The sequence below is a fragment of the Dermochelys coriacea genome, chromosome 8, assembly GCF_009764565.3.
Source record: "Dermochelys coriacea isolate rDerCor1 chromosome 8, rDerCor1.pri.v4, whole genome shotgun sequence".
Classification (NCBI taxonomy): Eukaryota; Metazoa; Chordata; order Testudines; family Dermochelyidae; genus Dermochelys; species Dermochelys coriacea.
Genome location: NC_050075.1, coordinates 47313541 through 47337002, shown reverse-complemented (window position 1 = coordinate 47337002; position 23462 = coordinate 47313541). Strand labels below are relative to the sequence as shown.

The 23462-nt window shown below is 43.6% G+C and overlaps 2 protein-coding genes across 5 annotated transcripts in view; one reads left to right on the top strand and one right to left on the bottom strand.

Annotated features, from left to right (window-relative positions):
* Positions 1-4540: 4540 nt before the first annotated feature.
* METTL18 (methyltransferase like 18) lies at positions 4541-8934 on the bottom strand. Of its 4 annotated transcripts, none has more exons than XM_043491135.1 (2): positions 8797-8934; positions 4541-5962 (listed from the first exon to the last, which is right to left on the bottom strand). In XM_043491135.1, exon 2 carries the CDS (start codon positions 5700-5702, stop codon positions 4599-4601), a length of 1104 nt encoding a protein of 367 aa, XP_043347070.1. In that variant the 5' UTR covers positions 5703-5962; positions 8797-8934; the 3' UTR covers positions 4541-4598. The 4 variants fall into 4 exon arrangements, with proteins under 4 accessions (XP_043347070.1, XP_038269324.1, XP_043347069.1 ...); XM_038413396.2 differs by having other exon boundaries at positions 8788-8850; XM_043491134.1 differs by having other exon boundaries at positions 4541-7764; positions 8797-8850.
* Positions 8935-8938: 4 nt separating this feature from the next.
* The window catches only part of C8H1orf112 (chromosome 8 C1orf112 homolog), a 35670-nt gene continuing 21146 nt past the window's right edge, over positions 8939-23462 (top strand). The window contains 10 exon segments of the mRNA XM_038414019.2: positions 8939-9075; positions 12043-12082; positions 13084-13172; positions 14694-14798; positions 15726-15866; positions 17050-17212; positions 17507-17591; positions 18164-18302; positions 18839-18919; positions 21659-21723. Of these exon segments, the coding sequence (XP_038269947.1) occupies positions 8977-9075; positions 12043-12082; positions 13084-13172; positions 14694-14798; positions 15726-15866; positions 17050-17212; positions 17507-17591; positions 18164-18302; positions 18839-18919; positions 21659-21723 (1007 nt within the window). The 5' untranslated portion in view covers positions 8939-8976.

Genomic DNA, 23462 nt, shown 5'->3' with positions numbered 1-23462 from the left:
TGAAAATGAGGGCAGGAGGTGGTGGGAGAGGGGTGCTCAGTACCCACAGTATGTAGGGAGCAGGTGGTCTCAGCGGCCAGACCTGGATCCTTGCCTGTCTTCCTCCCTCATTGTGAAGAGGAAGCAGATGGTGTCAGGATGAAGGGCCAGGGAAGCTGAAAGCTCCACTCCATGAGTACTGGACCCCCTGCCAGACAGAGCCCCCTCCCCAGGGCACACAGCCCTATTTGCTTCATTTGCCAGAGTTCCCTTCTGACTCCACCAGTAATCACAAGATGCAGCCTTCCACTCTCTTCCTGATCCCTGCCCATCAGCCAGGGGAAGCAGATGGGGCCCTGCTGAAGGGCCAGAGTCAGGAGGGGCTCTGTCAAGAGGGGGCCAGTACTCAGTGCAGTCTTCTGGTCCCCTCCTAACGCTGCCCTTTCAGACCCTGTCTGCTTCTTCGGTGCAATGGGGGAGCGAGATTGGCAGGGAGCTCAGATAGCCCAACCACTGCAGTAACTAGCCTACATGGAGCAGAAGCGCTACACCCCATGAGAATTGGCCCCCCTGCCACACAGAGCCTCTTCTTGCCCCAGCCTTTCAGTGCAGCCCCATTCACTTCCCCTGAAAAATTTTCTGGGTCCAAGCTAAAACAGTAAAATTGATAAAACCCAAATACTAACTTTGTCAAAAACCTGGGAATTTTTCAGAGAGAATTTTTAGCAAATACCAAAAATGAAAGGCCTTGATTATAAACTAATTGTTATCATTAAGCTTCAGCGGAGTACTTAAAAGCAGTTTTTTCAGACTGTCTGCAATCTCAGGTAGACATAATTTTTCCTCTTCTTCAAGTCATAAGGGCTAGTAAGTGCTATTTTTTTTTAAATATAAGCTTATAAAGCTACAGCCAAGATTTGTGTTTCTGGTTTCTTCTTCTCTTTCATCACATGGACAATTTTAGCCATGTCTCAAACACCATTCCAGGACTGCCTGTTCATATGATTGATATAAAAAAAAATTGCAAGCTGTTTTGAAAGCTATTTTTGTTGGATAAAAAGTCATCAACTTAAAGGGTTTCCTGCCCTTTATCTGAATAGCGATGTAGTCAAAATGACAGCATTATGGATCCTGCACCCCACTTTTATGGGCTTGAGTGACATGGATAAAATACATTAATCACTATGTAGTATGACAAATTGGAAAAAACAATTTACTGTAAATCATGGACACCTATATAAGAACGGCCCTACTGAGTCAGACCCAAGGTCTATCTAGCCCAGTATCCTGTCTTCCAACAGTGGCCAGTGCCAGGTGCCCCAGAGGGAATGAACAGAACAGGTAATCATCAAGTGATCCATCCCTTGTCTCTCATTCACACCTTCTGGCAAACAGAGGCTAGGAACACCACCCCTGCCCATCCTGGCTAATAGCCATTGATGGACCTATCCTCCATGAATTTATCTAGTTCTTTTTTGAACCCTGTTATGGTCTTGGCTTTCACAACATCCTCTGGCAAGGAGTTCCACAGGTTGACTGTGTGTTGTATGAAGAAATACTTCCCTTTGTTTTAAACCTGCTGCTTATTAATTTCATTTGATGACCCCTAGTTCTTGTGTTACGACAAGTAGTAAACAATACTTCCTTATTTACTTTCTCTACACCAGACATGATTTTATAGACCTCAATCATATCTCCCCTTACCCCTCTCTTTTCTAAGCTGAAAAGTCCCAGTCTTATTAATCTCTCCTCATATGGAAGTTGTTCCATACCCCTAATGATTTTTGTTGCCCTTTTCTGAATCTTTTCCAATTCCAATATATCATTTTTGAGATGGGGCTACTACATCTGCACACAGTATTCAAGATGTAGGTGTACCACGGATTTATATAGAGGCTACATGATATTTTCTGTCCTATTATCTATCCCTTTCTTAATTATTCCAGGATTCTATTTGCTTTTTTGACTGCCGCTGCACATTGAGTGGATGTTTTCAGAGAACTATCCACAATGACTCCAAGATCTCTTTCTTGAGTGGTAACAGCTAATTTAGATCCTATCATTCTATATGAATAGTTGTGATTATCCTTTCCAATGTGCATTACTTTGCATTTATCATAATTAAATTTCATCTGCCATTTTATTGCCCAGTCACCAAGTTTTGAGAGATCCTTTTGTAGCTCTTCACAGTCTGCCTGGGTCTTAACTATCTTTAGTCATTGTGTATCATCTGCAAATTTTGCCACCTCACTGTTTACCCCTTTTCCCAGATCATTTATGAATATGTTGAATAGGACTGGTCACAGAACAGATGCCTGGGGGATACCACTCTTTACCTCTCTCCATTCTGAAAATTGACCATTTATACCTACCCTTTGTTTCCTATCTTTTAACCAATCAATGAGAGCACCTTCCCTCTTATCTCATGGCAGCTTACTTTGCATAAGAGCCTTTGGTGAGGGATCTTGTCATAGGCTTTCTGAAAATCTAAGTACACTATATCCACTGGATCCTCTTGGTCCACACGCTTGTTGGCCCCTCAAAGAATTCTAGTAGATTGGTGAGGTATGATTTCCCTTTACTAAAACCATGTTGACTCTTCCTCAACAAAGTATGTTTATCTACATGTCTGACAATATTGTTCTTTATTATAGTTTCAACCAGTTTGCCCGGTACTGGTCAGGCTTACAAAACCTCCTTTAATGATACCTCAATCTGGGACAGTTCCTCAGATCTGTCACGTAAAAAGAATGGCTCAGGTTTGGGAATCTTCCTCACATCCTCAGCCATGAAGACCGATGCAAAGAATTAATTTAGTTTCTCTGCAATGGTCTCATCGTCCTTGAGTGCTCCTTTAGCACCTCGATTGTCCAGTGGCCTCATTGGTTGTTTAGCAGGCTTCCTGCTTCTGATGTACTTAAAATTTTTTTTGCTATTACTTTTTGAGTCTTTGGCTAACTGTTTCACAAATTATTTTTTGGCCTCCCTAATTCTATTTTTATACTTCATTTGCCAGAGTTTATGCTCCTTTCTATTTTCCTCATTAGGATTTAACTTCCAATTTTTAAAAGATGCTCTTTTGCCTCTCACTACTTGTTTACTTTGTTGTTTAGCCACAGTGGCTCTTTTTTGGTTCTCTTACTCTGTTTTTTAATTTGGGGTATACGTTTAAGTTGAGCCTCTATTATGGTGTCTATAAAAAGTTTCCATGCAGCTTGCAGAGATTTCACTTTTGGTACTGTACCCTTTAATTTCTGTTTAACTAACCTCCTCATTTTTGTGTAGTGCCCCTTTCTGAAATTAAATGCTACAGTGTTAGGCAGCTGTGGTATTTTTCCTGTCACAGAGATATTAAATTTAATTACATTATGGTCACTATTACCAAGTGGTCCAGCTACATTCACCTCTTGGACAAGATCCTGTGCTCCACTTAGGACTAAATCAAGAATTGCCTCTCCTCTGGTGGCTTCCAGGACCAGCTGCTCCATGAAGCAGTCATTTAAGGTGTCAAGAAACTTTATCTCTATATCCCGTCCTGAGGTGACATGTACCCAGGTTTTTCACAGGAGTGGGTGGGTGAGATTCTGTGGCCTGCATTGTGCAGGTCAGACTAGATTATCATAATGGTCCCTTCTGACCTTAGTATCTATGAATCTATGAATATGGGATAATTGAAATCCCCCATTATTATTATTTTTTTTATTTTAATAGCCTCTCTAATCTCCCTGAGCATTTCACAGTCACTATCATCATCCTGGTCAACTGGTCGGTAATACATCCCTAACGCTATATCATTATTAGAGCATGGAATTACTATCCCTCTTACTGTATCTTTTACCCTCCTCAAATATTCCCCACCTTTAGATCCAAATTGTGTGGTTAAATTAACACAGGAATGCTTAATCCATCACTGAATACAGGCACCTCTAATGTATTCAGTTGATGCAATTTAACACTGCACAATATTACACTACAGCTTAGGACAGAATGTGAAGACCTTGTTAGAGACTTTTAGGTAGGTAGGGTGCAAGTTTGTATTTTGAGCAGGATATTTACAAGTTTTAAATCAAGCCCCAGTGAGGGTTGATTGCTAGTAATTACCAACTGATGACCCTTCAGTGGCCAACATTCAATTAATTGGTTTCAGTCCAGTCTTTAGTGGACCAGCGTCTCTGCCACAACCACAGAGTATTAACCAACACCCTTGTTGGGCAGCCTCAGCAGACAGGCCAAGAATTGAAGTGGAATGGAAGCTGAGTTCCCTTACATGTAGAGGTGTTCCTGTAAAGAAGAGAGGAGGCAGATGGATGAAGAAAGTTGTACAGCTGCTTTCTCTGTTATATCTATTTTATGACAGAGAATTTAAGAGTGCCTCGTCTTGTCAATTTGGCACCTTCTGACAACACTTATAAAAACTCATATGAAAAAAGCAAATATATACAATTATATAGTGAAAATGAATTCTTCACCTTTTTCTCCCACTCACACAAAGAAGGAAAAAACAACCTAACCTATAAGACATTTCAGAACAACTCAATAGATAAAAAGGCAGAGGGACATCTGGCTATAAATCACATCTTTATTAAGATATTTAACAGGCACAATGGGGAATTAGTGGATTAACTGGAAATCTTAAAGGCTATTTCAATAATGTACCGCGTCAGTCCTTCATTGATAACTTTGACAGTTCTAGTCCTGAACACATTCCTCTCTTCAATGAATTTCTCAAAGATATGCACACCGCCTCCCACTCCAAAATAATGTGCTTTGCTAGCCAAATACACACGGCCATTTTTATCCAATAGTTTAGAAATCGTATCATGCAAAGCACTGTAGTTGTCAGGATTGTAGATGGTCTCTGATGTGAGAATAAGGTCATACTTTGAAAAGGGTTTGCTGACGCTTAACATGAGTTGGCTAAACTCAGCCCATTCTCCGGAAAAAAATCTGCACTTAGACATTAGAGCTGGTACGAAGTTTCCTTTCTTGTGCTTCTTTGAAGGAGGTTCACTAATTCCGCCATCACCACCGCCATCAGTACAGTTAGCCACCACATTAGGCAAGGTTATTTCATCAATCACAGTGTGGTTATAGTCCTGAAAGTGGACTTTTTTAGCTTTTCTCTTTAATGCAACTATTCCCAGCAGCCCAGCCCCACAACCAAGATCCAAGACTGTCTTGTTGATAAACTGCATTTCAGCCTCTGCCAAATAATCCATGAGATCAAAAGTGCATTCCCATATTTTCAGCCCCCCTTCATAGATGCCTGTGATGAGATCAGAGTGAGAAGAAATACTTTTAGACACTATGTCTTCATCATGGGAGTCATTTGAAAGGGTCATTTCCACCAGGGAAATATTTACATAGTATAGGCCCTGTACAGCTTCCATAACTTTATTTTCTAACACTTTGCTGAAATCTTCAGGAATATTATGCTCTTTGGCAACTTTAAAGTGGGCTCGTTTCTTTGGCAGCACCTGGACCTGGCTTTTATCAGGGCTACAGTTTGCTAATGGAGCTGCAGTTTTGGGTGTTGCCTCCTGTGCACACAGAGACTCCTTGTGCACAACATTTTCTTCTGATGAAATTTCTTTGCTCTTTTCTGTAGATCCACCTGGATTCAAAGAAGCCTGTGCAGATTCCAGCTGCAAGGCTGTAACACCAAGAGTCTCGAGTTCATTTTCTGCTTTCTCTTCAATAGAGAAGTTAAACTGAAAAGCCATTTTCCTATGAAATACGAAAAAAATAAATCACAGCTTATATCCAAAGTTACAATAGGGCAGACACTCAGCCAATGAAATTGTTAATATAAATATGATTTTTCTTCTATGGCTTGTGCAGATAAGAACTTGCTCGCTGGCTGTAAGGCTGCTCTTCTGCAATTAAAAACTGTCTGCAAAGATCTTTACATTATTCATCACTATGAAAGCCTTTACTTTGCAGGTATAATGTCCACTTTCTCTGCAAATTCATCTGTTGAATTCTATAAAAAGAGAATATATGTCAAATATCACATTTCATTAAATTGAAAGATAAATACTTTGCGTGTGTATCTATCCAAAGGCAGGGGTGAAAGTAAATCGAGTGACTTACCGGTATGCTGGGGCCAGCTCTGGCCGCCGGAAGGGGTGGGGCTGAGGGGGTCAGAGCCAGCCCCAGCCCACCCTGTAAGCTAAGTGCCCCCCCCGTTCTCCTCTCCCCCTTCCCCACTGGGGTAGCAGCAGCAGCCCAGGGCTCCTGGGGCTATTTAAAGGGCCTGGGGCTCCACTGCTTCTACTGCCCCAGTCCTTTAATTAGCCGCCAGAGCCCAGGGGAAGCAGCAGGGCTCCAGCGGCTATTTAAAGGACCGGGGCAGCAGAGGCAGCTGGAGCCCCAGCCCTTTAAATAGCTCCTGGAGCCCCCACTACCTCAGGGCTCTGAGGGCTATTTAAAGGGCCTGCGGCTCCCCTGCTTCTACTGCCCCGGTCCTTTAAATAGCCTCTGGAGCCCTGGAGTAGTGGCGGTGGGGCTTCAGTGGCTACTTAAAGGGCTGGGGCGGTAGAAGCAGGGGTGCCCCAGACCCTTTAAATAGCCGCCAGAGCCCCGCAGCTGATACCCCAGGGCTCCAGCAGTGGGGCTCTGGAAGCAATTTAAAGGGCCTGGGGCTCCAGCCACTACTGGGAGCCCCAAGCCCTTTACATTGCCCCCTGGGGAAGCCGGGCTGCCCCAGTATGGTGCACCGGCTCTTGCCGGTACGCCGAACTGGGGCGTACTGGCTTACTTTCACCTCTGTCCAAAGGACAACATAAGTTACAAATATTATCTAATGCCACCTTGTAACATCCCTTTGAGGTAAGCAATTTTTACTATTCCCATTTCACAGAGGAGAAAACAAAAGACAATTAAGGGATTTGTGAAGCAGGAAGTGAATGGCGGAGTTGAGTAAAGTCTGGTCTCCTGAATAATTTAATCTTGTGCTTTAGTCACAGCCTTCCTCCCTGCAAAGTACACTGACAAGTTCAAGATATAAATTGCTTGCCTACAGGAAACTAAAATTTCAAATTTGATTGTCTGACAAGAAAATGTGATTGTTCCAAATTTCAGACTGTGGTCTCATTCTCGTCTGTAAATTAAAAGATTATTGCTCTGCATTCTACTTGCTCTATTTTGAACTACTATGCCAGGGTTTCTCTTGTTCTTTTTCAGGGCATCTGATTCTCACTTGGTATTATATGTTTGGTTTTGTCCTGACTTTAACAATAAAAGTGACACCATCAGTCGGAAACTGTGCCAGAAATGAGACAATTTCTAATTTGAATAAAAATTCTAATATCTAAATAATCATATGGCTCATATTCACATCCCTCTAGTCTGAAAACTAGATCCAACCACACAGACTAGCACTAGTCCAGTTCTCCACTCGCACCGCCTGCAGTTACACTAATTCTGCACACACTTCATCCCTACTTAACCTTACTCATGTGAGGTTTCAGAGTAGCAGCCGTGTTAGTCTGTATCAGTAAAAAGAAAAGGAGTCTCTAAGGTGCCACAAGTACTTCTTTTCTTTTTACTCATGTGAGCAGCCCCGTTGCTTTGGGAGATTCTTATCTTTAATGGAGTCCCACAATCTTGTGAATAGAGTTTAGCACAGGCATAAATGTTTGCAAGAATAGGGCCTAGGGCTCTGTTCTTCTCACATTGCTATTTGTGCTACAGTAGCCTCCAGAGTCTAAGATCAGGGCCCCATTGTGCCGGGCACTGTACACGTACAGCAAGAGACCGTCTGTCCTGAAGAATTTGCAATCGCTAAAGAGACCAGACAGACACAGGACGAGAGGGGAAAAAGGCACAGAGAGCAGGGGAGTGACTTGCCCAAAGACACTCCACAGGCCAACGGCACAGCTGGGAATAGAGACCATGTTTCCTGGTGCCCACTCCCGTGCTCGATCTGCTGCTTCCCCAGAACAAATCTGTCCCCGGGGACCCCCCCCTTTGGCCCTGGCTGGCTGCGGGGGAGGGGGTCACTCACCCTGGCCCGGGGACCCCCCCTTTGGCCCTGGCTGGCTGCGGGGGAGGGGGTCACTCACCCTGGCCCGGGGACCCCCCCTTTGGCCCTGGCTGGCTGCGGGGGAGGGGGTCACTCACCCTGGCCCGGGGACCCCCCCTTTGGCCCTGGCTGGCTGCGGGGGAGGGGGTCACTCACCCTGGCCCGGGGACCCCCCCTTTGGCCCTGGCTGGCTGCGGGGGAGGGGGTCACTCACCCTGGCCCGGGGACCCCCCCTTTTGGCCCTGGCTGGCTGCGGGGGAGGGGGTCACTCACCCTGGCCCGGGGACCCCCCCTTTGGCCCTGGCTGGCTGCGGGGGAGGGGGTCACTCACCCTGGCCCGGGGACCCCCCCTTTGGCCCTGGCTGGCTGCGGGGGAGGGGGTCACTCACCCTGGCCCGGGGACCCCCCTTTGGCCCTGGCTGGCTGCGGGGGAGGGGGTCACTCACCCGGGCCCGGGGACCCCCCCTTTGGCCCTGGCTGGCTGCGGGGGAGGGGGTCACTCACCCTGGCCCGGGGACCCCCCCTTTGGCCCTGGCTGGCTGCGGGGGAGGGGGTCACTCACCCTGGCCCGGGGACCCCCCCTTTGGCCCTGGCTGGCTGCGGGGGAGGGGGTCACTCACCCTGCCCCGGGGACCCCCCCTTTGGCCCTGGCTGGCTGCGGGGGAGGGGGTCACTCACCCTGGCCCGGGGACTCCCCCTTTGGCCCTGGCTGGCTGCGGGGGAGGGGGTCACTCACCCTGGCCCGGGGCTCCCCCGCGGCCCTAGCGCGCACGGATACATACCGCCCCCACCGGCCCTTCCCGCCCCTGTGCCGGGCCCGGCCGCCTCACGCCGCCGCGCGCTCTGCCCCGCCCCGCCCCGCCCCGCCCCACGCAGCGCGGCGCCTGCCGCCTGCCGCCGGGGCTGCTGGGAGAGCGCGAGGCGCGGCGCGGCTGCCGGGGACGGAGCCGGAGCCGGAGCCGGAGCGGGCCATGTCCCCGGCGGACCCCGAGCTGCTGCTGCGAGAGCTGGGCGGCTGGGACGGGGCGCTCTGCCGCCGGGAGCTGCCCTGCGTCCTGCCCCGCCTGCTCATATCCTTCCGCGGGGCCCAGGCCGGGGCGGCGAGGGGCTGCGGGGCGTCACTGGGGCGCTATAGGGTGACACTGGGGCAAGGATGGGGCTGGGGCCCTGCGGGGTGTCACCGGAGCAGGACTGGGGCGCTGTAGGGTCTCACTGGGGCCCGGGTGGCGCTGAGTTGCGGTGGGGTGTCACTGGGCTGCTGATGGGGCGCTGCAGGGTGTCACTGGGGCAGGGATGTGGCTAGGGGCTGTGTGGGATGTCAGTGGTACGAGGATGGGGCACTGCGGGGTGTCAGTGGGGCAGGAATGGGGCTGAGTGCTGGGGGGTGTCATGGGGCTGAGGCTCTGTGGGGTGCCACTAGGATGGGGATGGGGCTCTGTAGGGTGTCGGTGGGGCTGAGGTGCTGTGGGATGTCACTGGGACGGGGCTGTGACGCTGGGGATGTCACTGGGACAGGGCTGGGGCCAGGGTGCTGTGGGGTGTCGCTGTAGGGTATTGCTGTGACAGGAAAGGAACTGGTGTCAGGTGCTGATGGGATGGCATGGGGCAGAATTGCGAGTGTTGGGGGCAGGGATAGGGTGGTGTCTGTGCACTGATGAGAGCTGATGTGGGGTAGCTGTTGGGCAGCATTGGGGCAGTCATAGGGTTGATGGGTTTATGCAGGGTCTCCATTGCCTAGCACTGTTGGTTTCTGACTGCCAGACACCCATTATTGTGTACAGCCCATAGCCTTTCTTACCCTGTTCTCCAGCCTTAGCTACCACTTGTTGCTCTGTTTCTCTTATTTCCTCCCTACTTCCATTGCAGTGTATTGTGTTTAGTTTTTGCACACTTATCCCACTGACCCCTCATACTGTTAAGCCCCCCTTCAGGGCTCTGGATGAGTGCAGGACCCGCCTCGCAGAGCAGCTTTCAGGGTCACGGCTTTTCAGTTTCACTTTTCTAAAGATGAACTTACCAAAATAAAAATAACAGAGTATCACAGAGTTCTGAAAATAAAGAACATGTGGGCCTGGTTAGCAAATGTAACAGCAGTGCAGTAAAGTGAAAATCCAACGTAAAAATAATTCAGTATTCCAAAAGGGTAAATTTGAAATTTAGCAACCCTGAATTATAATAATCCTCTTAAAATAACATACTCTACAAGAATAAACATGTAAAAGGAAAACTGCAGTGAAAAGAAGATTCTAATTCTGACACTGAAACATAAAAGAGGAGTTAAAAAAAACTTACGAGCACCAACTTTTAGTTATTTAAAATTATTGAATGTTAATCTTCTGTGTAGAGAGACAGGGTGGGTGAGGTAATATCTTTTATTGGACCAACTTCTGTTGATGACAGAGACAAGCTTTTGACAGGTTTCAGAGTAGCAGCCGTGTTAGTCTGTATTCACAAAAAGAAAAGCAGTACTTGTGGCACCTTAGAGACTAACAAATTTATTAGAGCATAAGCTTTTGTGAGCTACAGCTCACTTCATCGGATGCATTTGGTGGAAAAAACAGAGGAGAGATTTATATACACACACACACAGAGAACATGAAACAATGGGTTTATCATACACACTGTAAGGAGAGTGATCACTTAAGATGAGCCATCACCAGCAGCAGGGGGGGGAAAGGAGGAAAACCTTTCATGGTGACAAGCAAGGTAGGCTAATTCCAGCAGTTAACAAGAATATCAGATTTCAGAGTAGCAGCCATGTTAGTCTGTATTCGCAAAAAGAAAAGGAGTACTTGTGGCACCTTAGAGACTAACTAATAAATTTGTTAGTCTCTAAGAATATCAGAGGAACAGTGGGGGGTGGGGTGGGGGGGAGAAATAACATGGGGAAATAGTTTTACTTTGTGTAATGACTCATCCATTCCCAGTCTCTATTCAAGCCTAAGTTAATTGTATCCAGTTTGCAAATTAATTCCAATTCAGCAGTCTCTCGTTGGAGCTTTTGAGCCCCACAGAGCTGTTCTTCAGGTCTGGGAAGGGAACTGCCAGCCTCACAGCAAAACTCAAGGTGGAACAGATTGTTTAGCATAAGTAGTTAGCACATATTGTAAAGGACCATTCAAGGTAGAGTGGCTTGTTTACTCCTCTGCAATCATAGGAGGAAGGAGGGGGTTTATAGGTTGCAGATTGTTGTAATAAACCATAAATCCACAGTCTCTTCTGTCCATGATTTTTAGCATCTAGCAGAGAAATGAATTTAAGCTCCCAGGCTCGTCTTTTTGAAAGCATTGTGCAGGTTTCTTTTGAGGATGAGGACATAAGTCAGACAGAGTGATCGCTTTGTGAAACGTTTCAGAGTAGCAGCTGTGTAAGTCTGTATTTGCAAAAAGAAAAGGAGTATTTGTGGCACCTTAGAGACTAACAAATTTATTTGAGCATAAGCTTTCGAGAGCTACAGCTCACTTCATCGGATGCATGAAAAGTGTTCATCCACAGGGGCGATAGGGTGTTTTTGCTGCTGGGAGTTCCTTTCCCAGACCTGAAGAACCTGTGGCTCAAAAGCTTGTCTCTCTCCAACAGGAGTTGGTCCAATAAAGATATTACCTCACCCACCTTGTCTCTCTAATATCCTGGAAACGTTATATGACTACAACTACGCTGCATACTGTCTTTTATGTAGACAGTCTGATTAAAAGTAGGATAGAGAGTGGTGTTACTGGAATGCATTGGAAAGTAGGAATAATTCAAAATTATAAACAAAATTCTGTTCATTTTTGTATTTGATTAAAGTAGTTGAGTACCTTTTTTTTTTCCCCCCAAATTCACTTTGAATAGGTATCTGTGTGTACATAGTTGTATTTATATTGGTCCTAATCCTGCTTGCATTTAAGCTCATGGTGGATGCTACTATGGAAACAGTGCCATTGATTTACCACATCCTTTTAAGTGTTTGCAGAACTGGAGTCATAGCAACTTCCACAGTGGGATTAGTCTGTACTTCAGTACATTTTTGGTTTTTTTTTCTTTAACATTTTTACTCTATGTATCAAAATTCTGATGACTGGACTGAGCATATTCGTAAGTTATGATAACTTTATTTGGTGTTTCAGTGCCTCTTCCCTATAAATCATTTTGTATTACAATTATTGTATTGTAGCTCCTGTGTTAATTACAAATACTTCTATAACATAATCTTCCTTGGTTTTATAAGACAACCTTCAACAATCACAGACATTCTGAACAACTTAAAAACAAAAAGAGAAATAGATGCATGTGTGTGTATGAAGATCTTGTTTTCCCTTTTGGGCCATTGATAATTGCTAGGGTATTTGTTTAAAATAGAATCTCTTTTCACTTTCTATCTCACTTGTACACTGGTATCATAATTTGTCATCAACATGGAAGTGGTTCTAAGCTCACGAAAACCAGATTGTGGTAAGAGGGTATTTGCAGGTTAATTAGAAAGGCAATCACATGTATTATAAATATTCTGGTAAAGAATGGGGGAAAGAAATGCAGACAGTAGGTGACAGTTTAAGGAAGCTCTGAAAACCATTTTTTAAAAGTTTGCTCGAGTGCCTCAGGTGTTCTTTTTAGAAGTGCATGTGTTAGGATCATCCAAGAGAGGGGGAACTGGAAGAGAATGTATATACAGGGATACATTTTCAAGTGCAACTTCCATTAGCTTCAATAGGTGTTGTCCATGCTTAGATTTTGGCCTACAGTAAGCTTATATATAGGGGTTGTCATATTGATTCAAATTACTAGTCAATGTGGCCTGGTATCCTATCTATAGGATATAGTGATGTGTATCAGATTGTTGCTTCCTGGGAAGGTAAAGATCTCTACATTCATGCACCTCTCCAAATGTGCATTGCAATGAGGGTGGAGTGGGATTCCTTCCTTCCCTCCTAACCCTCTCAGGCTATCAATTTATTTGTTAGGATTGCTATCCCCTTGTACCATCAGAAAGAATAGTTGTGCAGTTGCAAGTATTTTTATTATAGTGAGACTTCGGTAGTGGTATTTTTTTTGATCATTTTGGTGTTCTTCTTTACTGTAAATATTTTGCTTCACAGGTGTGCTGAAGATCCTGACTGAAATGTTTCTGCCTCATATCAACCTTTCAGAATTAGAGCAAACCTTTTTCTCAAAAGTGTTACCCAAGGTATGATGTCTTCCGTAATGTGAAGACTCAAACATCAATACAATACTAGAAACCTGGTTACTACAAGGTCTGTAATAGTTTGATAGAATTCTTGTTTTGAGATCAAGCTAATGTTTGAAATACATTCCCTTTCACTCTAAAACGGTCTCATGATTTTATATCCTGAGTCCTGCTTCTGTGATTTTTATTGTTAGTTTCAATGTCAGGAGGAGTGGGCCAATGATGTTATGCATGATGTAGTCAATAATGAAGTGAATTGTAAAATCCGGTTTTGAGAAAATTTGACCTATGAAAACAGATGATAAGCAAATGCAGCATTACATTATTATGATTATTTATTTATTATTATAACTTCAGGGTTCTTCTTTGGCTAAATAAATTGCAAGGCCCAAGACCAAAGTATTTGTAGCAAATAACCTGTAAGGCCAAGTTAACCTAGGATATGGTCAATCCTGACAACATGAAATACTCCCTATTTATTATAGTTATACTGAAATTCTTTAATTAAATAGTCACATTTTAAATGAAATAGAAGAAACTACAATAGGGGTTGCCTAGCTCCCATTGTCTGTAGAAGTTTAATTCCCTAGAACCCCTGCTTGTAGACAGTCCTGGTCGGTTCCTACCCCAATATTAATCATCCTCAACAGGTTTTCAGAGCATAGAAAGAAACTGGTTCATAATGTGCATATCCTAAACCTGTGTAATTTCACCACATCTGCGATGCAACATTCTGTATATGCTTGGAAAGAGCTGCTTATATCTTTCTAATCCCACGACTAACAACTCTAAGACATCAAGACCAACCAAAAGAAAAACAAATCTTCAAAAAGACACAACCTCCAAACCTCCTATATTAGGAACGGAAAGAGTTAACCTTTTCAGAATAATAAACTGCCTTTAAAATAAAACAAAACGCTGTATCTCCAAAATGATTGATTTGAACTAAACTTAAGAAAAGTCTGTTCTAGGGTATGATGTATTATATAAAATTTGTAGGTTTCAGAGTAGCAGCCGTGTTAGTCTGTATTCGCAAAAAGAAAAGGAGTACTTGTGGCACCTTAGAGACTAACAAATTTATTAGAGCATAAGCTTTCGTGAGCTACAGCTCACTTCATGCATCCGATGAAGTGAGCTGTAGCTCACGAAAGCTTATGCTCTAATAAATTTGTTAGTCTCTAAGGTGCCACATAAAATTTGTAGTAATGTTAATATTGGTTAAAGTTGGGGTTGGAGGTTAAATGGGAAGCTCTAACTGTAGAGAGACTCATTTCTGTGTAATAACAGAACACATGATATCTGTCCTCATCTTAAATAGAAGTGCGACCTATGGAGACTGCAGGTTCTGGCATGCAGTACTTCTTGCTTCAAACAGCTAGGCTATGAAGCGTAAAGTCTCTGCATTCCACACCTCCATATCAAAGATGAAAGTGGATGTAAGATGGGTGCCCTTGTTTTATACTGGGTATATGTTGGAGTCAATTAATATCAGTTTTATTTTAATTTTCTTTATTCTGACAGGCAATACAATTATTTGATGATTTGTTGTATGAATTATCCTGTCAAGCCAAAGGACTAACCAGCCAGAATTTAGAATTATGCAAAGCAGTGAGGAATGTTTTACAGGTAAGTCTATTGAAATGGGCTGTAAGAGGAGTGGTTAGGTGACTATATGTTTTTTACCAAAACTGTGGAGAGATTTGGGAAGTGTTTGTGCCAGTAACAACTGAATGTAAAATTCAGTTCTGGATTTGTCATAGTGCAGCTAGTTTGAATATGTCAGGCAGTGGCCATATATTTCTGTTGATAAAGGGTAGTTCAGCATGTGTATAAATACTTGCACGGGGCCTTAGACCTTCAGCCCTCTGCACTGTTGGTCTTGATTTTCATCATGTTGCATTGTGAGGTTTCATGCTTATCTGTTATTGACTCTATTTCAGGGGTCTCAAACTCAAATGACCACGAGGGCCACATGAGGACTAGTACATTGGCCCGAGGGCCGCACCATTGATCACCTCCTAGAGCTGCCCCGGCCCTGCCCCACCTCTTCCCACCCCTTCCCTGCCCCCATTCCAACCCCTTCCCTGTGCTTTGAAAGATCTGTTAGTTGATACTGTCAATCTTGAAATAATAAATAACTGATAAACAGCAGGCACTACAAACATGACTCTCACATAAAGAGACTATGACATCACAGAAAAGCTGTGGTCTGAAGCTGCTGCTGTTTTTTTTTTTTTTTTTACAGAGCTTCATGCATCCGATGAAGTGAGCTGTAGCTCACGAAAGCTTATGCTCTAATAAATTTGTTAGTCTCTAAGGTGCCACAAGTACTCCTTTTCTTTTTGCGAATACAGACCAACACGGCTGCTACTCTGAAACCTATTCATCTTTCTAGCTTCCTAATACTTTTCCATTTGCTAATGTCCTAAAAGACAGAGAACAGTTTAGCCAAATGCAAAACGGAAGAGATTCTTTATAATTTTGCTTTTTGAATTAACCGCTGCAGTGTATTGTTATAGATTGTGCCTTCAGTGATGATGATCTCACTTGCAGACTATGGTGCAGCTGCTGGAAACTCTGACGGGTTGTGTGCGACATATCTGTACCCTGCAGGAGCCTGTGCCTCTAGAGAGCATCCATACCCTTCCCTCTTCTGTTCTTTATGTAATCAAAAACACATTTATGCACTGCAAGGTAGGTCTCTGGATTAATAGGAGAGAAAATGATTCTAGATCTAGTTATAGATCATTTAAAAATCCTTTGAGATGTGATTCTGCTTTGAAAAGTAACTTGTGGCTTTCCATATTTGTTGCCTCAATCTTGGATCAGATGTGCTCAGTTTACAAGTATGAAGATGGCTTTTCCAACTGCCAGCCCTGCAAACTCAGCCTGACCTCTGAAAGCCAAGCTCAGTTATTTCCGTCTTGTGCATTGTTACCAGTAATAAAGATTCTTCTGATGAAAATCATACAGTTTAAGATGAGACAGGATCATTAGATTATCTAGTCTGATCTGTATACCACAGGCCATTACACTTCACCCAGTTACTCCTGTATTGTGCCCAATAACTTGTTTAGCTAATTAGGCCCTCATTGACACCCGTGGAAGCCCATTGTCTTCAGTGGATTTGCAGAGCTGTAAGTGGTTATGGATGTGTTAATATTAACTCTATGATTCAGTGCAAGTTTTAAGGCAGACTTGTGATTGGGATTAAATACTTTGCATTATATATAAAAACATGTCGGCATCGCATTTTGCAGCACCTGCACATGGAGGAAAACTGATTGTTGTGCTTGAAACCTTTCCTGCTATAAGCAGTGCCGGTATCATAAGACATAGTAATTTGTTATCCATCCTATTGGCATCAGTTTCACTTGTGAGCTTGTCTTCCTTGTTTATTAGAAACGTTAAATTCTTATGGAGCCAAATTACACAGGGTGACCTTTGCTAAGGACTTCTCCTCCAGTAGGCAATTTATTATTAAGAAACACTTTAAAGTACTGGGAAACCTGTGGGATACAACTATGTTTGTCATGAAGTATGGACCTAGATTTTGGTAGAAATCTGATTTTAGAGTCATGCATCAAGGGTCTGATCCAAAGTTCAGTTAAATCACTAGAAAGGTTCTTGCTGATTCACGGGTCTTTCAATCAGGCCCTGAGTGAGTGGGATTTTGTATTTCATGCATAGTAACCACAGAGGGCTATTTAAAATCTACAGCTCTTGCTGGTTGTGTGAGTTGAAGTAGATGTTTGTATGCCTTGATTCTGCGTCCATTGACATTTGTAACAAAATTCCCATTGATTTCAGCAGGAGCAACATCAGATCTTGATTCTCAGACATTTTCTAACTCTCCCTATTCCCACGTTTCCTATAGGACAGCGAGTCACTGTACAGTGGGTGCCTGCACTTGATTTCTGACCTCCTCCAATCTCTGTTTAAAGAAACCTATTCTCTTCAAAAGCAGCTTATGGAGCTGCTTGATATGATCACTATGGAATCTGCTTCTGCTGAGGACAGTATTATAGATATGGTGTCAGGTGTGTATATGAAATACTTTTTATCCTTCCCAGCCCCCTGTTTTCTACAGACAGTGGGCCTGATCCCCCAAGATGCAGAGCACTTCCTGCTAGATGTTGAGCACCCTCAATTCCTGTTGCCTTCAGTGGGAGTTGAGAGCATTCGGCACTTGATAATTGGTCAGTTTTCCAAAACTGGAAGTGGTTTTGCAAATGCAGTGATGTGACAGCTGTGTTTGTTTTTTTCAGGCATTGATTATACAAGTTTATTTAAACTCAGTGTTTATTTGCTCTTACTTACTGTTCCCTCTGCAGTGATCCATACTGTGCTGGAGATCTGCTCTGTCATTTCCAACATGGACCATGCTCTTCATGCCAACACATGGAAGTTCATAATCAAGTATGTTTTAATACTTTGAATGTTGCTGTTGTGTATCCCAAGTGTATTTTAGAGCCACTGTTTTATAACTTGTTTAAAGCTAGGCTTTTCAAAAGTGCCTATGGGAGGTGGGGCCCTGATTCCCACTGAAATTCAACTAGTAGTGCATTCTCAGTTGAAAAAGTTATGAGCCTTGCCTTAGAAAGTGAAACACTCTTTGATCTTTTTTATATTGTGTTAAGGAAATAAATTCTAAATACAATATTATGATTTAAATGTTCCACAAGGGTCTGAATTGGAATTCCACCGACACTGTTGGATTAGATTCTGTCACCGATTTGACGCATCCTGTATCCCTTTTGTGCTTCAATAAATAGTCACAATGGGGCTAGAGTGGTTCTGTCTCTGAGTTCCTTGGCATTTGTCAAGACACTGCTGCATTAGTGCACTCAGATACAATGGTGATGGGTGCAGTGTAGGAGCCTAGACAGAGTAGAGTAGGGTCTGTGGAATAGTGCTTATTATGACCTGTTGTCACTTGATTTGTTTGTGACAATTAAGCATCTGATCCTGTTCCTGTCTGGCTTTGTTAGGCAAAGCCTCAAGCACCATTGCCTGCTCCAGAACCATTTGAAACACAAGGACATCCTCAGTGGCCTGTGCAAGGACACCCTCTTCTCGTTCCATTCCTGTTTGCAGCTGGCTGAGCAGATGAAGCTGTCTGGGACACAGGTGAATGAACAATCCCCCAAAACTACTTTTGGGCTTGAGAAAGAGTTGGGTTAGGAAGCACTGCAAAGATAGATATGTTTGCTATGCAGTGTTATTGGCTAAAAAATAGTCTCATTTTACATTCACATTGCTTACAAGGTTCTCTAGTAAACCATATTGAAAAGGAGTCTAATAGCCCTGGTTAGCATCCAGGATACTTTGGGTAGATACAAAGACTATTCTCCTTCCCACCCCACCTTCAGTACTCTATCAGGAATCTCATTCATTTCACATACTGCTGCTTTCACTAGGTCAATTAAAAAGACAACAGTTAAACTTTGAAGATTCCTGTGAAAAATTGTTTTGAGATTGCGGAGATATCACATGTTCTTAGGGGTTTTCCCCAATTTCTGCTGTGTTTGTATGGAATCCAAGCGTCCTTTAACAAACAAGATAAAGCTTCTAGCCCTGATAGCAGCGTATCTTGCAATGTTGCTTTCTTTGATATCTTCTTAGTCTGTCCTTGGTGTTTTTATTGCTGCTTTCCTTTTTGATAGGAGAGCACTGACTACAAGTTGTTCCAGAAGACAGTTAAACTGTGTAGATTCTTTGCTAATTCCCTTGTTCACTACATCAAGGTATGATTTATTATATGGGTCCTACATGAGTATAAAACTAACTCTGTATTATGCAAATAGACACACTGATCAAGTATTTTGTTTTGCTACACCATATTTATGACTGTGGTATCTGGATGGCATAATTAACACCCATACTTACCTACTTGTGATTTATTATCTCACATGTAATACAATTTGGATACCTAATACGGTTCACTACTTCTGTCTATCTTCTGCTAAATAGCTGCCTTGCTATATTCTTCCAGCTGAACACCATGCTCTCTGACTCCATCAGATTTCACACGCTAAGCAGGGTCAGTATTGGCTAAAATGGGATGGGAGCAGCGAGATGCAGCAGACAGTGGCATTGATGAGTCAGTAGGGGGTGCTTATCCCTCACAGTTAGCACTGAACCAACATTGCCTCGAAAATGTAAACAGACAGTTGCGAGGGGTGTAGGCTTGTTGCTCATTTACCATAATGTTCACAACATATTCATGGTCCCACTTCCAGCATCCCAGGGCTAGCATTTGTCCATAGGACCCTCAACTTTTTTCAGTGGGCCTCAGATTAGTTTTCAGCTAGGGAAGGTAGCTCCACCCAGGAGGTTGCTGATTTTACAGGGCCCGCTAACAGCTTCCTACTAGCATACTGTCTTCATTTGACTTGTTCCGTTATTGAGAATCCAATATGATCTTTTGCCACTAGGAGGATGAATTTGATAGCATGAAAGGCAGTATGGTTTGGTCCAGTGGTTTTCAACCTGTTGCCCGCAGACCCATGGGAGTCCACAGAGTATGTATAAGATTTCCAAAGGGGTTCTATGCCTCCATTCCAGAATTTTTAGGGGTCTGCAAATGAAAAAAGGTTGAAAACCACTGTTCTAGTGGATTAAGTACAGGACTGAGAATAAAGGATTCCTTCATTCAAGTCCTGTCTCTGACTCTTTGGTTTTGTGCCAAAGTTTCCATGTCTACAAAATTTGGGATATTAACTCACACACCTACCAAGTGAGAGTGCAAGAGAGAAACAGGTTCACCAGTGGCTTTCGGTCCTAGTGATCTCTAGACCCCCCAACTTACTTGAACAATTGCCCTTTGCAACATTTGTCTAGATGTTGGCAACTATCCGTATCACCAGCACAAATAGTTGGATTCCATTTCTGCAGCAGGAGGCTGGAGGTGGGGTGATACCTGAAGATCTCAATCATTGTCCAACATCTTATTATAAAATAGCTTAGTTAAGTTTGGGATGTAGCCAAGAAAATCCCCTTCCTAACCCTCCCCATAAATCCTCTGTCTAGTCTTGTGCAGCAGTGTAATAGTGGTGAACAGGAATCAGTTACATATGGAGATGGGTGGAGAAAAATTGTTACACAAAAAAAGGTGTAAGGATGTCTCTGAAGGTGTGAGATCTGGTGTTTGATTTCCCTTAAAAAAGACCTTAAGCTCCCTCTTAAAACAAATGTGAGGAGGAGATCTAAAAATAAATAATCTGACTGGACTCTTTTTTCCTGGGATTTTCTGCAAGCTCCTATCACCTACCTAGGGATAACTACAGAGAACCACGTTCCTCTTTCCTACTCTTTCTCTCGGTCCTTTCCTTCTCTCCCCACCTCTTTCTTCTGATAGTCTTATTTTAACCTCTTGGTACTCATTTAAGTCACATACAAAACAGCAATAACAAATGCAGAGTAGATAATGAGGTATATAATCACCTTGTCTGTTGTGTTAATATCAGTTATCTTTTTGTTTATGCATGGGATATAATCAATAGTCTTTAAAATACATTTCTACCCCGATATAATGTGGTCTGCGGGAGCCAAAAAATCTTACCGCATTATATGTGAAACCGCGTTATATCGAACTTGCTTTGGCCCCCCTGCTCCTTGTCCCCTGACTGCCCCCTCCAGAGGACCCCCCCATCCCTAATCACCCCCCAAGACCCAACCCCTATCCACACCCCTGCCCCCCTGACAGGCACTCACCGGCAACGGCGGGAAGCAGAGCAACATGGCCCCAGCCCGCTCCATTCCATCAGCTTCCAGTCATGGCGCTCCGCTTCCCGCAGCCGGTGAGTGCAGCGAGGTTGGGGAAAGGACGCCCTCCGCACTCACTGTTGGCGGGAAGCGGAGCGCCACAGCTGGGAGCTGGTGGAGTGGAGCAGGCTGGGGCTGGGCTGCTCTGCTTCCTCTGCTGCCGGTGAGTGCAGGGGGGGGATCCCTTCCCCCAAGCGACGGGGCTGGGGCCAGGGCGAGGGAAGCGGAGTGGGCTGCTCCCGGCCCCCCTGCTAATCACCCGGGCCACTCTGGGCCTGTGGGGCCCCCAAAGTGCTCCCCCACAGCTCCTGCCTCCCAGACCCTGGGGGTGGGGTTGGGGCTGCTTTACCGCATTGTATGTGAACCCGTGTTATATCGGGTCGCGTTGTATCAGGGTAGAGGTGTATGTGAAGAGTGCATTTTTGTTTGTTTGTTTGATTGACTGTGGTTATTGCTCCTGTAAATGAAGTTTAAGAAAACCCTGATCTTATTAATTTAGCTTCCTAAAGAGGAAAAACATATGATAATTTTACTTGATAATTTGTCATGTGTTTGCATTTTGCATTTCTTTTGCACTGTGCATCACAATAGGCTACAATTTTTAAAAATTAGACTTCATAATTAAGCATTTCACAAATAAATTCAAGTAAGCAGAAGAAAAATATATTTAATCGTTATTTCATTTTGAAAATACCATTAAAAATTGGTGGCTTTTGCAGGAATTTATTCCTTTCCTCTCTGATTCCTGCTGTCGGTTACACCAGATGTATCTTCAGATATATAGGTAAGTGAACCACAAAAAATAGCTCTTTGATTCTACTGCAGGGACATCTCTGTATCAGCTCTGAAAGTGTTTGTCGTAGTTACAGCAGCTCCAAACATTACAAGACTTGCAAAAATGAAACATCACAGCACTCACTCTCTGATTTGTTATATGTAGAACAGCATTTGTGTATAGAATTTCTTTGGTGTATGGAGGTCAGAGAAATTTGTACTTCCTCATGGGAAACTTCTTTTGGGTGCTTTAGTGTGGTCTGTTTGTGTAGCTACTAGCCATTTTAACCTATCTTCCAAACGCCGCCAGAAAGTGCATCAGTGCCATGTACTTCCTCATGGGAAACTTCTTTTGGGTGCTTTAGTGTGGTCTGTTTGTGTAGCTACTAGCCATTTTAACCTATCCTCCAAACGCCGCCAGAAAGTGCATCAGTGCCATGTTACCAAACTCCTCATTCCGTTGCATTTTCTTCTATTAGATCCTATCAATGGATCTACCTGGGTGGACCTTACTGTGCAGATGGAGCCCTTTAGAGGAGCGAGCCCTTAACAACTGATTTTCTTGTAGTTACTCACTCCACAGGGCCTCTGCAATGAAAATGGCAACATTTTGTTTTAAAAAAAGTTAAGTGCAAAGAAATTTAATGCACTATTAAGGTTAAATTAAACCCCACAAAGGCTGGGAAATAATTATTGTCCCACAATAACCATAGTTCTGCACTGCTGGTGCTTGCACTGTGACAAAGTTATTATGTATTCACTTAACGATGGGACACGCTCTTCTCCTTTTAATTGAAAGTACGTGTGTGGTGGGACAGTTAGTTTATTTAGTTGCATTCTGGTGAAAACATAAACAACGTTTTATGCACCTCAGCAACAGTTATTTTGTAAAATAACTTTTTTTCACTACAATCAAACATGGAAATATTCAGCCTGAGCAGGGTTTTTTTTTTTTTTTTAAACAAATTTAATGAGGAATTGAAAATAGAACTTCACTAAAGACATGGCCTTAGTATATACTGTAAACTTGAAAAAAGGGAAGATGCCAGGCTAGTCCTTGCTGAACACTCTTTGCCGCTGCTCTGCAGACAATACATAGTATCAGGACTTTCAATTGTTTGTCATTTTTCTCAGAGATAGGATACTTATTCAGTTTGCCCCGGCAATGAGGAAAATAGCATAATGAAGGTGTAATTGAGGGCACATTTTGATGCTGCACTTGGAATTTAAGCCCAGATCCTTCAGTAAATTGGGTGCAGATGGACTGTTGTTCACATTTCATTGCAATATCACATTCTTAGTTAATCCTTTTGTTAATGATGCACCTCTCTTCTGCATGTGCTGACTTGGCATGGTTTACAGGAGTGAAAAGTGTTAAAAACTGAGTGGATCTATTGAGTAAGAAGTTGCTGTTTTACATAGTCTCTTGTAATCTGTTTCTATAATGCTCATCTTTGTAGTGTCTAAGGGTTGTCTGCATGGGGAAATTTACTGGTACAATTATACCAGTATAGTTATTAATCCTGTTTAGTGTGGTAGTGCCTAAGGGCCAGCCGAGAATGGGGCCCCATCGTGCTAGGCACTGTACAAACACAGAGTAGTAGACAGATCCCACCCAGAAGAGCTTACAATCTAATCAGAGCAGACAGACATGGAGTGGGGGAGTAAGAGTGTCCACGTGGGGAATATACTGATATAATTATGCTGCTAGATAGCCCTGTGTAGAATAGCCCTGAAGTCCTTCCTATA

Coding starts and splice junctions, on each gene's coding strand:
- METTL18 (XM_043491135.1), bottom strand. CDS start 5,702: ATGGCTTTTCAGTTTAACTTCTCTATTGAAGAGAAAGCAGAAAATGAA.